General features: G+C 43.6%; 1 protein-coding gene across 5 annotated transcripts in view; it reads right to left on the reverse strand.

Moving 5' to 3' along the window:
* Window positions 1-1354: 1354 nt before the first annotated feature.
* LOC106578738 (kelch domain-containing protein 3) overlaps window positions 1355-14755 on the reverse strand; it is a 194702-nt gene continuing 181301 nt past the window's right edge. For all 5 annotated transcript variants that reach the window (XM_045702234.2, XM_082965710.1, XM_082965712.1 and 2 more), the window contains one exon: window positions 1355-8517. In XM_045702234.2, the coding sequence (XP_045558190.1) occupies window positions 8451-8517 (67 nt within the window). In that variant the 3' untranslated portion in view covers window positions 1355-8450. The remainder of the gene's footprint in view (window positions 8518-14755) is intronic.

Below are 14755 nucleotides of genomic sequence, written 5' to 3' on the forward strand. Positions count from 1 at the left end.
GTTCAACTTATCAGTCAAAAAACAAACAAAAAAACTATAAAACCTCAGAAGTCAACATGGTCACTAAACTGGACAAACAAGAAACATTGGTAGGACCCTTTCTTTAGGGGTCCAGGAAAATGTCAAATGCTGCATTTACACACAGGCAGCCCAATTCGGATGTTTCTTTCAACTAATTGGTATTTTGGCCAATCAGCAGTTACTGGTGCATTTAGGAGCAGGTAGTGGTGTGTTTAGGAGCAGGTACTGGTGTATTTAGGAGCAGGTACTGGTGTATTTAGGAGCAGGTACTGGTGTATTTAGGAGCAGGTACTGGTGTATTTAGGAGCAGGTACTGATGTAATTAGGAGCAGGTACTGGTGTATTTAGGAGCAGGTACTGGTGTATTTAGGAGCAGGTACTGGTGTATTTAGGAGTAGGTACTGATGTATTTAGGAGCAGGTACTGGTGTATTTAGGAGCAGGTACTGATGTATTTAGGAGCAGGTACTGATGTATTTAGGAGCAGGTACTGATGTATTTAGGAGCAGGTACTGGTGTATTTAGGAGCAGGTACTGATGTATTTAGGAGCAGGTACTGGTGTATTTAGGAGCAGGTACTGGTGCATTTAGGAACTGGTACTGATGTATTTAGGAACAGGAACTGGTGTATTTAGGTGCAGGTACTGGTGTATTTAGGTGCAGGTACTGGTGTATTTAGGAGCAGGTACTGGTGTATTTAGGAGCAGGTACTGGTGTATTTAGGAACAGGTACTGGTGAATTTAGGAACAGGTACTGGTGAATTTAGGAACAGGTACTGATGTATTTAGGAGCAGGTACTGGTGTATTTAGGTGCAGGAACTCTGCAATACATTTTACCAAGTGGTTCTGAATTCCCAATAGCCAAACATTTAGAAGCTTCTGCACATGTGCAGGATTCTCTACTTTAGACACAGTCTCTGCTGTAACCTAGACTTACTGTTTGGGATTCTCTACTTTAGCCACAGTCTCTGCTGTAACCTAGACTTACTGTTTGGGATTACTCGTTCGGCTATGCCGGCGCCAGTTTTCACTCAAAAGTTGCTCTTTCTAAAAACTGAACTTGATGTGAGATTGTGCTTATCCTCCCACTACATTAGCCTGTGTGCACACAGTTTATACACTTTCAGTAGAAAAGGTTCCTTAAAGAACCTTGATTGCGTCATATCCCCCATTTAAACGGTCCTTTGGTCAGAAACCTAGACGTTCTTCTTCACTGAACCAGAACCCTGCAAGCCGCCATTGATGAATTATGGCTACTACTATTAAATAGTCACATTGAGCTAAGAATATAATTTAATAAACAACTAAATAAATCCACAAAAGAATACCAGCATAGTTTTTTGAATTTATTGTCATTATATGCAAACATACACTGAACAAAAACATTAACGCAACATAATAAGCATTGGTCTCATGTTTCATGAGCTGAAATAAAAAATACCAGAAATGTTCCATACGCACAAAAAATGTATTTCTCTCAAATGTTGTGCACGAATTTGTTTACATCCCAATTAGTGAGCATTTCTCCTTTGCCAAGATAATCCATCCACCTGACAGGTGTGGCATATCAAGAAGCTGATTAAACAGCATGATCATTACACAGGTGCACCTTGTGCTGGGGACAATAAAAGGCCACTCTAAAATATGCAGTTGTCACAACACACTGACACAGCTTCAAGTGTTTTATCCAAATACTGGTGGATTCAACTAACAAAAGATTGGACGACCTGAAGACCAGTCTGCAGTTCTCCCAGGGTCAGCTCGATGAGTTGAAACAGGACAACAGCAAGATGACAGCAACCTGTAAGTCATTGAGAGAGGACATCAGTTCTGTGTGTGAATCCATGATAACAATGACATATATATCAGACTATCTCGAGGGACAGTCAAGGCGGAACAACATGGTTGTGGACGGAATTGCAGAATCTCCACATGAGACCTGGACGGAGTCTGAGGACAAAGTGAGGGAAATGATCTCTGAGAAATTGAAGATTGAGGTGGACCGTGCCCGCAGAATTGTAAAACCCACCACCAGCCCAGGTGACAGACCCAGGCCAATAGTGATCAAGTTCCTGAGGTTCAAGGACAAGGTAGCTGTTCTGGAAAGAGCCAAGAAAAAGAGAGGAACTTATTTCTTCCTCGACAAGGAGCATCCTGAAGCTGTGCGCCACAAGAGGAAAGAACTGATCCCAGCAATGAAAGCTGCCAGAGAGTGTGGGGACATCCACTATGACAGGCTCATTGTCCACCCTCCCTCCATGAAGCCTGGAAGGGATGAGAGAGCCAAGTCTATGGGTTTGTAGCTTCAACCCCACAGCGCGCGCGAACACACACACACACACACACACACACACACACACACACACACACACACACACACACACACACACACACACACACACACACACACACACACACACACAACAGATTCATATCTTGTCAGCTCGGGGATTCAAACTTGCAACCTTTCGATTAAAAGTCCAACGCTCTAACCACTAGGCTACGCTGCCGCGCCATTAATGGACTGCTGAATGTATATATTTTTATCTTGCTTAGTTTGCTCTTTTCCATATGTCTATCTCTGATAAGCTACACAAGAAAGGGCTGGAAATAGCCAATATTCATATACAGTGCATTCTGAAAGTATTCAGACCCCTTTCCTTTTTCCACATTTTGTTACAGTACAACCATATTCTAAAATGTATTAAATAAAAATCCTCAGCAATCTACACACAATACCCCATAGTGAAATGTTTGCAGAAATACCTTATTTACATAAGTATTCAGATCCTTTGCTATGAGACTTGAAATTGAGCTCTGGGGCATCCTGTTTCCATTGTATATCATCTTTGAGATGTTTGTACAACTTGATTGGACTCCACCTGTGGTAAATTAAATTCATTGGACATTATTTGGAAAGGCACACACCTGTCTATATAAGGTCCCACAGTTGACAATGCAAGTCAGCGCAAAAACCAAGCCATGAGGTCGAAGGAATTGTCCGTAGAGCTTCGAGACAGGATTGTGTCGAGGCACAGATCTGGGGAAGGGTACCAAAAAAATGTCTGCAGCATTGGAGGTCCCCAAGAACACAGTGGCCTCCATCATTCTTAAATGGCAGAAGTTTGGAACCACCAAGGCTCTTCCTAGAGCTGGCCGCCCGGCCAAACTGAGCAATCAGGGAAGAAGGGTCTTGGTCAGGGAGGTGACCAAGAACCCGATGGTCACTCTGACAGAGCTCCAGAGTTCCTCTATGGAGAAGGGAGAACCTTCCAGAAGAACAACCCTCTCTGCAGCACTCAACCAATCAGGCCTTTATGGTAGAGTGGCCAGACAGAAGCCACTCCTCAGTAAAAGGCACATGACAGCCCGCTTGGAGTTTGCCAAAAGACACCTAAAGACTCTCAGACCATGAAAAACAAGATTCTCTGGTCTGATGAAACCAGGTTTGAACTCTTTGGCCTGAATGCCAAGCGTCACATCTGGAGGAAACCTGGCACCATCCCTACGGTGAAGCATGGTGGTGGCAGCATCATGCTGTGGGGGTGTTTTTCAGCGGCAGGTACTGGGAGACGAGTCAGGATCGAGGCAAAGATGAACGGAGCAAAGTACAGAGAGATCCTTGATGAAAACCTACTCCAGAGCGCTTAGGACCTCAGACTGGGGTGAAGGTTCATCTTCCAACAGGACAACGACCTTAAGAACACAGCCAAGACAATGCAGGAGTGGCTTCAGGACAAGTCTCTGAATGTCCCTGAGTGGCCCAGCCAGAGCCCAGACTTGAACCCGATCTAACATCTCTGGAGAGACCTGAAAATAGCTGTGGAGCGTGCTCCCCATAAAACCTGACAGAGCTTGAGAGGATCTACAGATCCCCAAATACAGGTGTGTCAAGCTTGTAGCGTCATACCCAAGAAGTCTTGAGGCTGTAATCGCTGCCAAAGGTGCTTCAACAAAGTACTGAGTAAAGGGTCTGAATACTTAGGTAAATGTGATAGTTTTGTTTTGCTCTGTCATTATGGGGGTATTGTGTGAAGATTGATGAGGGAAAAAACAACAATGTAATCAATTTTAGAATAAGGCTGTAACGTAGCAAAATGTGAAAAAAGTCAAGGGGTGTGAATACTTTCTGAATGTACTGACGGAACAGGTAGACTGTACATTAGACAGACATGACACAGCCATCTGGCTGGCATCACCTGCTAACGGTTGGCTAGGTTACGGGACTGGTATAGGTAAGCTGTTCACTTTGCTGTGCCAGTATAGGTAAGCTGTACACTTTGCTGTGCCAGTATAGGTAAGCTGTTCACTTTGCTATACCAGTATAGGTAAGCTGTACACTTTGCTGTGCCAGTATAGGTAAGCTGTTCACTTTGCTGTGCCAGTATAGGTAAGCTGTACACTGTGCTGTGCCAGTATGGGTAAGCTGTTCACTTTGCTGTGCCAGTATAGGTAAGCTGTACACTTTGCTGTGCCAGTATACAGTGGGGGAAAAAAGTATTTGATCCCCTGCTGATTTTGTACGTTTGCCCACTTACAAAGAAATGATCAGTCTATAATTTTAATAGTAGGTTTATTTGAACAGTGAGAGACAGAAAAACAACAAAAAAACCCCAGAAAAACACATGTCAGAAATGTTATAAAATGATTTGCATTTTAATGAGGGAAACAAGTATTTGACCCCTTTGCAAAACATGACTTAGTACTTGGTGGCAAAACCCTTGTTGGCAATCACAGAGGTCAGACGTTTCTTGTAGTTGGCCACCAGGTTTGCACACATCTCAGGAGGGATTTTGTCCCAGTCCTCTTGGCAGATCTTCTCCAAGTCATTAAGGTTTCGAGGCTGACGTTTGGCAACTTGAAACTTCAGCTCCCTCCACAGATTTCCTATGGGATTAAGGTCAGGAGACTGGCTAGGCCACTCCAGGACCTTAATGTGCTTCTTCTTGAGCCACTCCTTTGTTGCCTTGGCCGTGTGTTTTGGGTCATTGTCATGCTGGAATACCCATCCATGACCCATTTTCAATGCCCTGGCTGAGGGAAGGTTCTCACCCAAGATTTGACGGTACATGGCCCCGTCTATCGTCCATTTGATGCGGTGAAGTTGTCCTGTCCCCTTAGCAGAAAAACACCCCCAAAGCATAATGTTTCCACCTCCATGTTTGACGGTGGAGATGGTGTTCTTGGGGTCATAGGCAGCATTCCTCCTCCTCCAAACATGGCGAGTTGAGTTGATGTCAAAGAGCTCCATTTTGGTCTCATCTGACCACAACACTTTCACCAGTTGTCCTCTAAGTCATTCAGATGTTCATTGGCAAACTTCAGACGGGCATGTATATGTATTCTTGAGCAGGGGGACCATGCGGGCACTGCAGGATTTCAGTCCTTCACGGCGTAGTGTGTAACCAATAGTTTTCTTGGTGACTATGGTCCCAGCTGCCTTGAGATCATTGACAAGATCCTCCCGTGTAGTTCTGGGCTGATTCCTCACCTTTCTCATGATCATTGCAACTCCACGAGGTGAGATCTTGCATGGAGCCCCAGGCCGAGGGAGATTGACAGTTCTTTTGTGTTTCTTCCATTTGCGAATAATCGCACCAAATGTTGTCACCTTCTCACCAAGCTGCTTGGCGATGGTCTTGTAGCCCATTCCAGCCTTGTGTAGGTCTACAATCTTGTCCCTGACATCCTTGGAGAGCTCTTTGGTCTTGGCCATGGTGGAGAGTTTGGAATCTGATTGATTGATTGCTTCTGTGGACAGGTGTCTTTTTTACAGGTAACAAGCTGCGGTTAGGAGCACTCCCTTTAAGAGTGTGCTCCTAATCTCAGCTTGTTACCTGTATTAAAGACACCTGGGAGCCAGAAATCTTTCTGATTGAGAGGGGGTCAAATACTTATTTCCCTCATTAAAATGCAAATCAATTTATAACATTTCTGACATGCGTTTTTCTGGATATTTTTGTTGTTATTCTGTCTCTCACTGTTCAAATAAACCTACCATTAAAATTATAGACTGATCATTTCTTTGTCAGTGGGCAAACGTACAAAATCAGCAGGGGATCAAATACTTTCCCCCCCCACTGTAGGTAAAATCAGAACAAGAAAAGCAAGATAACTGGTATTTTTGTATAAATGACTGACCAGGAGATGGATATAATCTTTGCTAACTTGTTCTAGGTGGTTGGCATCATCTCAGCAAACTATTGGGGTTGGTTGGAGGCATTCTGTCAGGTAGGAGACATTTCTGTGGTGTTCAGTTGTTCCACAGAGAGAAAAGATGACAGAACTCTTGGTGAATAACAGAACTTTCCCAATGTGAGCTGTGTAACCACTTAGATGCTTTTCTAATGGTTGATTTTCTGCTCATTATAATACTGGTAAAACAATCAGGGAGAATATGTTCTGCTCATTATAATACTGGTAAAACAATCAGGGAGAATATGTTCTGCTCATTATAATACTGGTAAAACAATCAAGGAGAATATGTTCTCATCATTATAATACTGGTAAAACAATCAGGGAGAATATGTTCTGCTCATTATAATACTGGTAATACAATAAGGGAGAATATGTTCTGCTCATTATAATACTGGTAAAACAATCAGGGAGAATATGTTCTACTCATTATAATACTGGTAAAACAATCAGGGAGTATATATGTTCTGCTCATTATAATACTGGTAAAACAATCAGGGAGAATATGCTCTGCTCATTATAACACTGGTAAAACTATCAAGGATAATATGTTCTGCTCATTATAATACTGGTAAAACAATCAGGGAGAATATGCTATGCTCATTATAATACTGGTAAAACAATCAGGGAGAATATGTTCTGCTCATTATAATACTGGTAAAACAATCAGGGAGAATATGCTCTGCTCATTATAATACTGGTAAAACAATCAGGGAGCATATGTTCTGCTCATTATAATACTGGTAAAACAATCAGGGAGAATATGTTCTGCTCATTATAATACTGGTAAAACAATCAGGGAGAATATGTTCTCATCATTATAATACTGGTAAAACAATCAGGGAGAATATGTTCTGCTCATTATAATACTGGTAAAACAATCAGGGAGAATATGCTCTCATCATTATAATACTGGTAAAACAATCAGGGAGAATATGTTCTCATCATTATAATACTGGTAAAACAATCAGGGAGAATATGCTCTCATCATTATAATACTGGTAAAACAATCAAAGTGATTCTCATTGAGTTGTGAGTAATAAAGCAACACAAACCCAGATACTAAAGCACCATTCAGCACCAATACAACCCCTCCTGTCAGTGTCCAGGGGGCTAAAATAGAGAAGTGGTGGTGAACTGGGAGATCAATGATTTTAGCCAACAGCAAGAGAGAGCCAACAGAAAGAGAGAGCCAACAGAAAGAGAGAGCCAACAGAAAGAGAGAGCCAACAGAAAGAGAGAGCCAACAGAAAGAGAGAGCCAACAGCAAGAGAGAGCCAACAGAAAGAGAGAGCCAACAGAAAGAGAGAGCCAACAGAAAGAGAGAGCCAACAGAAAGAGAGAGCCAACAGAAAGAGAGAGCCAACAGAGAGCCAACAGAAAGATAGAGCCAACAGCAAGAGAGAGCCAACAGCAAGAGAGAGCCAACAGCAAGAGAGAGCCAACAGCAAGAGAGAGCCAACAGCAAGAGAGAGCCAACAGCAAGAGAGAGCCAACAGGAAGAGAGCCAACAGGAAGAGAGCCAACAGCAAGAGAGAGCCAACAGCAAGAGAGAGCCAACAGCAAGAGAGAGCCAACAGCAAGAGAGAGCCAACAGCAAGAAACAGTAGAGTCAGTCCAGACAGTAGAGTTCTGGTACTGTGGTAGCTCTGGGTCAGTTCAGCCCTGGTGTTCTGGTACTGTGGTAGCTCTGGGTCAGTTCAGCCCTGGTGTTCTGGTACTGTGGTAGCTCTGAGTCAGTTCAGCCCTGGTGTTCTGGTACTGTGGCAGCTCTGGGTCAGTTCAGCGCTGGTGTTCTGGTACTGTGGTAGCTCTGGGTCAGTTCAGCCCTGGTGTTCTGGTACTGTGGTAGCTCTGGGTCAGTTCAGCCCTGGTGTTATGGTACTGTGGTAGCTCTGGGTCAGTTCAGCCCTGGTGTTCTGGTACTGTGGTAGCTCTGGGTCAGTTCAGCCCTGGTGTTCTGGTACTGTGGTAGCTCTGGGTCAGTTCAGCCCTGGTGTTCTGGTACTGTGGCAGCTCTGGGTCAGTTCAGCCCTGGTGTTCTGGTACTGTGGTAGCTCTGGGTCAGTTCAGCCCTGGTGTTCTGGTACTGTGGTAGCTCTGGGTCAGTTCAGCCCTGGTGTTATCGTACTGTGGTAGCTCTGGGTCAGTTCAGCCCTGGTGTTCTGGTACTGTGGTAGCTCTGGGTCAGTTCAGCCCTGGTGTTATGGTACTGGGGAGGGAACCAGTCCAGATTAGCCGTGAGAGGAGAAGATGGGTCTACTGATGTTACTGTTGGTCGTCATGGCGTTCAGCTCCCACCTACATGGAACACAGAGACCCAGACAGAAGACACACAGAGAGACAGGAGACCCAGACAAGAGACCCAGACAGGAGACAGAGACAGGAGACCCAGAAAAGAAACCCAGACAAGAGAGACCGACCCAGACAAGAGAGAGAGACCCAGACAGGAGACACATGGAGAGAGACAGAGACCCAGACAGGAGACAGAGACCCAGATAGGAGACAGAGACCCAGATAGGAGACAGAGACCCAGACAGGAGACACACGGAGAGAGACAGAGACCCAGACAGGAGACACACGTAGAGAGACAGAGACCCAGACAGGAGACACACAAAAAGAGACAGAGACCCAGACAGGAGACCCAGACAGGAAAAAAGAGACCCAGACAGGAGACCCAGACAGGAGACCCAGACCCAGACAGGAGACAAGAGACCCAGACAGGAGACCCAGACCCAGACAGGAGACCCAGACCCAGACAGGAGACCCAGACAGGAGACCCAGACCCAGACAGGAGACAAGAGACCCAGACAGGAGACAAGAGACCCAGACAGGAGACCCAGACCCAGACAGGAGACCGAGACCCAGACAGGAGACCCAGACAGGAGACCGAGACCCAGACAAGAGACCCAGACAGGAGACCGAGACCGAGACAGGAGACCGAGACCCAGACAGGAGACACAGACAGGAGACCGAGACCCAGACAGGAGACACAGACAGGAGACCGAGACCCAGACAGGAGACACAGAAAGAGAGAGAAAGAGTCAGTGGGTAACAATTTGCTAAATCAACATCCTTTGTCATTCATTGAGGAACTCCGGTTGTTTGTCCTCTCAGTGATTCTATAGGCCAGGCTGAGAGCAGGGAAGCCTCACTGAGGGTCTTGTTGGAAGGCTGGTGAGGCACTGAGTAGACTGTCACATGACAATCAGGGAGTAGCAGACAACTAGTGTTGAGGTTTACAGAGGGAGTCTAGAGGGGCTGAGGGTTTCAGAGGGAGACTGATGGAAACTAGAGGGGCTGAGGGCTAGGGAGAGAGACTGATGAGACTAGAGGGCCGAGGGCTAGGGAAAGAGACTGATGACACTAGAGAGGCTGAGGTTTACAGAGGGAGACTAGAGGGGCTGAGGGTTACAGAGGGAGACTGATGGAGACTAGAGGGGCTGAGGGTTACAGAGGGAGACTGATAGAGACTAGAGGGGCTAAGGGTTACAGAGGGAGACTGATGGAGACTAGAGGGGCTGAGGGTTACAGAGGGAGACTAGAGGGGCTGAGGGTTAGGGAGGGAGACTGATGGAGACTAGAGGGGCTGAGGGTTACAGAGGGAGACTGATGGAGACTAGAGGGGCTGAGGGTTAGGGAGGGAGACTAGAGGGGCTGAGGGTTACAGAGGGAGACTGGTGGAGACAAGAGGGGCTGAGGGTTACAGAGGGAGAATAGAGGGGCTGAGGGTTACAGAGGGAGACACACGTATTCAGTAGCACATTAATTATCAGGCAAACATTAGTAGTGGTAGCAGCAGAACATTAGTAGTGGTAGCAGCAGAACATTAGTAGTGGTAACAGCAGAACATTAGTAGTGGTAACAGCAGAACATTAGTAGTGGTAGCAGCAGAACATTAGTAGTGGTAACAGCAGAACATTAGTAGTGGTAGCAGCAGAACATTAGTAGCGGAAACAGCAGAACATTAGCAGTGGTAACAGCAGAACATTAGCAGTGGTAACAGCAGAACATTATTAGTGGTAACAGCAGAACATTAGTAGTGGTAGCAGCAGAACATTAGTAGTGGGAGCAGATAAACGTGTTGACTAACAGAACATTAGTAGTGGTAACAGCAGAACATTAGTCGTGGTAACAGATAAATGTGTTGACTAACAAAACATTAGAAGTGGTAACAGCAGAACATTAGTAGTGGTAACAACAGAACATTAGTAGTGGTAGCAGCAGAACATTAGTAGTGGTAACAGCAGAACATTAGTAGTGGTAACAGCAGAACATTAGTAGTGGTAACAGCAGAACATTAGTAGTGGTAACAGATAAATGTGTTGGCTAACAGAACATTAGTAGTGGTAACAGCAGAAAATTAGTAGTGGTAACAGCAGAACATTAGTAGTGGTAGCAGCAGAACATTAGTAGTGGTAACAGCAGAACATTAGTAGTGGTAGCAGCAGAACATTAGTAGTGGTAGCAGCAGAACATTAGTAGTGGTAACAGATAAATGTGTTGACTAACATAAAATTAGTAGTGGTAACAGCAGAACATTAGTAGTGGTAGTAGCAGAACATTAGTAGTGGTAACAGCAGAACATTAGTAGTGGTAGCAGCAGAAAATTAGTAGTGGTAGCAGCAGAATATTAGTAGTGGTAACAGCAGAACATTAGTAGTGCTAACAGCAGAACATTAGTAGTGGTAACAGCAGAACATTAGTAGTGGTAGCAGCAGAACATTAGTAGTGGTAACAGCAGAACATTAGTAGTGGTAACAAATAAATGTGTTGGCTAACAGAACATTAGTAGTGGTAACAGCAGAACATTAGTAGTGGTAACAGCAGAACATTAGTAGTGGTAGCAGCAGAACATTAGTAGTGGTAACAGCAGAACATTAGTAGTGGTAACAGCAGAACATTAGTAGTGGTAACAGCAGAACATTAGTAGTGGTAACAGCAGAACATTAGTAGTGGTAGCAGCAGAACATTAGCAGTGGTAACAGCAGAACATTAGTAGTGGTAACAGCAGATCATTAGTAGTGGTAACAGCAGAACATTAGTAGTGGTAACAGCAGAACATTAGTAGTGGTAACAGATAAATGTGTTGGCAAACAGAACATTAGTAGTGGTAACAGCAGAACATTAGTAGTGGTAACAGCAGAACATTAGTAGTGGTAGCAGCAGAACATTAGTAGTGGTAACAGCAGAACATTAGTAGTGGTAGCAGCAGAACATTAGTAGTGGTAGCAGCAGAACATTAGTTGTGGTAACAGATAAATGTGTTGACTAACAGAAAATTAGTAGTGGTAACAGCAGAACATTAGTAGTGGTAGTAGCAGAACATTAGTAGTGGTAACAGCAGAACATTAGTAGTGGTAGCAGCAGAACATTAGTAGTGGTAGCAGCAGAATATTAGTAGTGGTAACAGCAGAACATTAGTAGTGCTAACAGCAGAACATTAGTAGTGGTAACAGCAGAACATTAGTAGTGGTAGCAGCAGAACATTAGTAGTGGTAGCAGCAGAACATTAGTAGTGGTAGCAGCAGAACATTAGTAGTGGTAGCAGCAGAACATTAGTAGTGGTAACAGCAGAACATTAGTAGTGGTAGCAGCAGAACATTAGTAGTGGTAGCAGCAGAACATTAGTAGTGGTAGCAGCAGAACATTAGTAGTGGTAGCAGCAGAACATTAGTAGTGGTAACAGCAGAACATTAGTAGTGGTAGCAGCAGAACATTAGTAGTGGTAGCAGCAGAATATTAGTAGTGGTAACAGCAGAACATTAGTAGTGCTAACAGCAGAACATTAGTAGTGGTAACAGCAGAACATTAGTAGTGGTAGCAGCAGAACATTAGTAGTGGTAGCAGCAGAACATTAGTAGTGGTAGCAGCAGAACATTAGTAGTGGTAGCAGCAGAACATTAGTAGTGGTAACAGCAGAACATTATTAGTGGTTTCAGCAAAACATTAGTAGTGGTAACAGCAGATCATTAGTAGTGGTAACAGCAGAACATTAGTAGTGGTAACAGCAAAACATTAGTAGTGGTAACAGATAAATGTGTTGGCTAACAGAACATTAGTAGTGGTAACAGCAGAACATTAGTAGTGGTAACAGCAGAACATTAGTAGTGGTAGCAGCAGAACATTAGTAGTGGAAACAGCAGAACATTAGCAGTGGTAACAGCAGAACATTAGTAGTGGTAGCAGCAGAACATTAGTAGTGGTAGCAGCAGAACATTAGTAGTGGTAGCAGCAGAACATTAGTAGTGGTAACAGCAGAACATTAGTAGTGGTAGCAGCAGAACATTAGTAGTGGTAGCAGCAGAACATTAGTAGTGGTAGCAACAGAACATTAGTAGTGGTAGCAGCAGAACATTAGTAGTGGTAACAGCAGAACATTAGTAGTGGTAGCAGCAGAACATTAGTAGTGGTAGCAGCAGAATATTAGTAGTGGTAACAGCAGAACATTAGTAGTGCTAACAGCAGAACATTAGTAGTGGTAACAGCAGAACATTAGTAGTGGTAGCAGCAGAACATTAGTAGTGGTAGCAGCAGAACATTAGTAGTGGTAGCAGCAGAACATTAGTAGTGGTAGCAGCAGAACATTAGTAGTGGTAACAGCAGAACATTATTAGTGGTTTCAGCAAAACATTAGTAGTGGTAACAGCAGATCATTAGTAGTGGTAACAGCAGAACATTAGTAGTGGTAACAGCAAAACATTAGTAGTGGTAACAGATAAATGTGTTGGCTAACAGAACATTAGTAGTGGTAACAGCAGAACATTAGTAGTGGTAACAGCAGAACATTAGTAGTGGTAGCAGCAGAACATTAGTAGTGGAAACAGCAGAACATTAGCAGTGGTAACAGCAGAACATTATTAGTGGTAACAGCAGAACATTAGTAGTGGTAGCAGCAGAACATTAGTAGTGGGAGCAGATAAACGTGTTGACTAACAGAACATTAGTAGTGGAAACAGCAGAACATTAGTCGTGGTAACAGATAAATGTGTTGACTAACAGAACATTAGAAGTGGTAACAGCAGAACATTAGTAGTGGTAACAACAGAACATTAGTAGTGGTAGCAGCAGAACATTAGTAGTGGTAACAGCAGAACATTAGTAGTGGTAACAGCAGATCATTAGTAGTGGTAACAGCAGAACATTAGTAGTGGTAACAGCAGAACATTAGTAGTGGTAACAGATAAATGTGTTGGCTAACAGAACATTAGTAGTGGTAACAGCAGAACATTAGTAGTGGTAGCAGCAGAACATTAGTAGTGGTAACAGCAGAACATTAGTAGTGGTAGCAGCAGAACATTAGTAGTGGTAGCAGCAGAACATTAGTAGTGGTAACAGATAAATGTGTTGACTAACATAAAATTAGTAGTGGTAACAGCAGAACATTAGTAGTGGTAGTAGCAGAACATTAGTAGTGGTAACAGCAGAACATTAGTAGTGGTAGCAGCAGAACATTAGTAGTGGTAGCAGCAGAATATTAGTAGTGGTAACAGCAGAACATTAGTAGTGCTAACAGCAGAACATTAGTAGTGGTAACAGCAGAACATTAGTAGTGGTAGCAGCAGAACATTAGTAGTGGTAGCAGCAGAACATTAGTAGTGGTAGCAGCAGAACATTAGTAGTGGTAGCAGCAGAACATTAGTAGTGGTAACAGCAGAACATTATTAGTGGTTTCAGCAGAACATTAGTAGTGTTAACAGCAGATCATTAGTAGTGGTAACAGCAGAACATTAGTAGTGGTAACAGATAAATGTGTTGGCTAACAGAACATTAGTAGTGGTAACAGCAGAACATTAGTAGTGGTAACAGCAGAACATTAGTAGTGGTAGAGGCAGAACATTAGTAGTGGGAACAGCAGAACATTAGTAGTGGTAGCAGCAGAACATTAGTAGTGGTAACAGCAGAACATTAGTAGTGGTAACAGCATAACATTAGTAGTGGTAACAGCATAACATTAGTAGTGGTAGCAGCAGAACATTAGTAGTGGTAACAGCAGAACATTAGTAGTGGTAACAGCAGATCATTAGTAGTGGTAACAGCAGAACATTAGTAGTGGTAACAGCAGAACATTAGTAGTGGTAACAGATAAATGTGTTGGCTAACAGAACATTAGTAGTGGTAACAGCAGAACATTAGTAGTGGTAACAGCAGAACATTAGTAGTGGTAGCAGCAGAACATTAGTAGTGGTAACAGCAGAACATTAGTAGTGGTAACAGCAGAACATTAGTAGTGGTAGCAGCAGAACATTAGTAGTGGTAGCAGCAGAACATTAGTAGTGGTAACAGATAAATGTGTTGACTAACAGAAAATTAGTAGTGGTAACAACAGAACATTAGTAGTGGTAGTAGCAGAACATTAGTAGTGGTAACAGCAGAACATTAGTAGTGGTAGCAGAAGAACATTAGTAGTGGTAGCAGCAGAACATTAGAAGTGGTAGCAGCAGAACATTAGTAGTGGTAGCAGCAGAACATTAGTAGTGGTAACAGCAGAACATTAGTAGTGGTAACAAATAAATGTGTTGGCTAACAGAACATTAGT

This window comes from Salmo salar, chromosome 19, assembly GCF_965601325.2.
Source record: "Salmo salar chromosome 19, fSalSal1, whole genome shotgun sequence".
In the NCBI taxonomy this organism is placed as follows: Eukaryota; Metazoa; Chordata; class Actinopteri; order Salmoniformes; family Salmonidae; genus Salmo; species Salmo salar.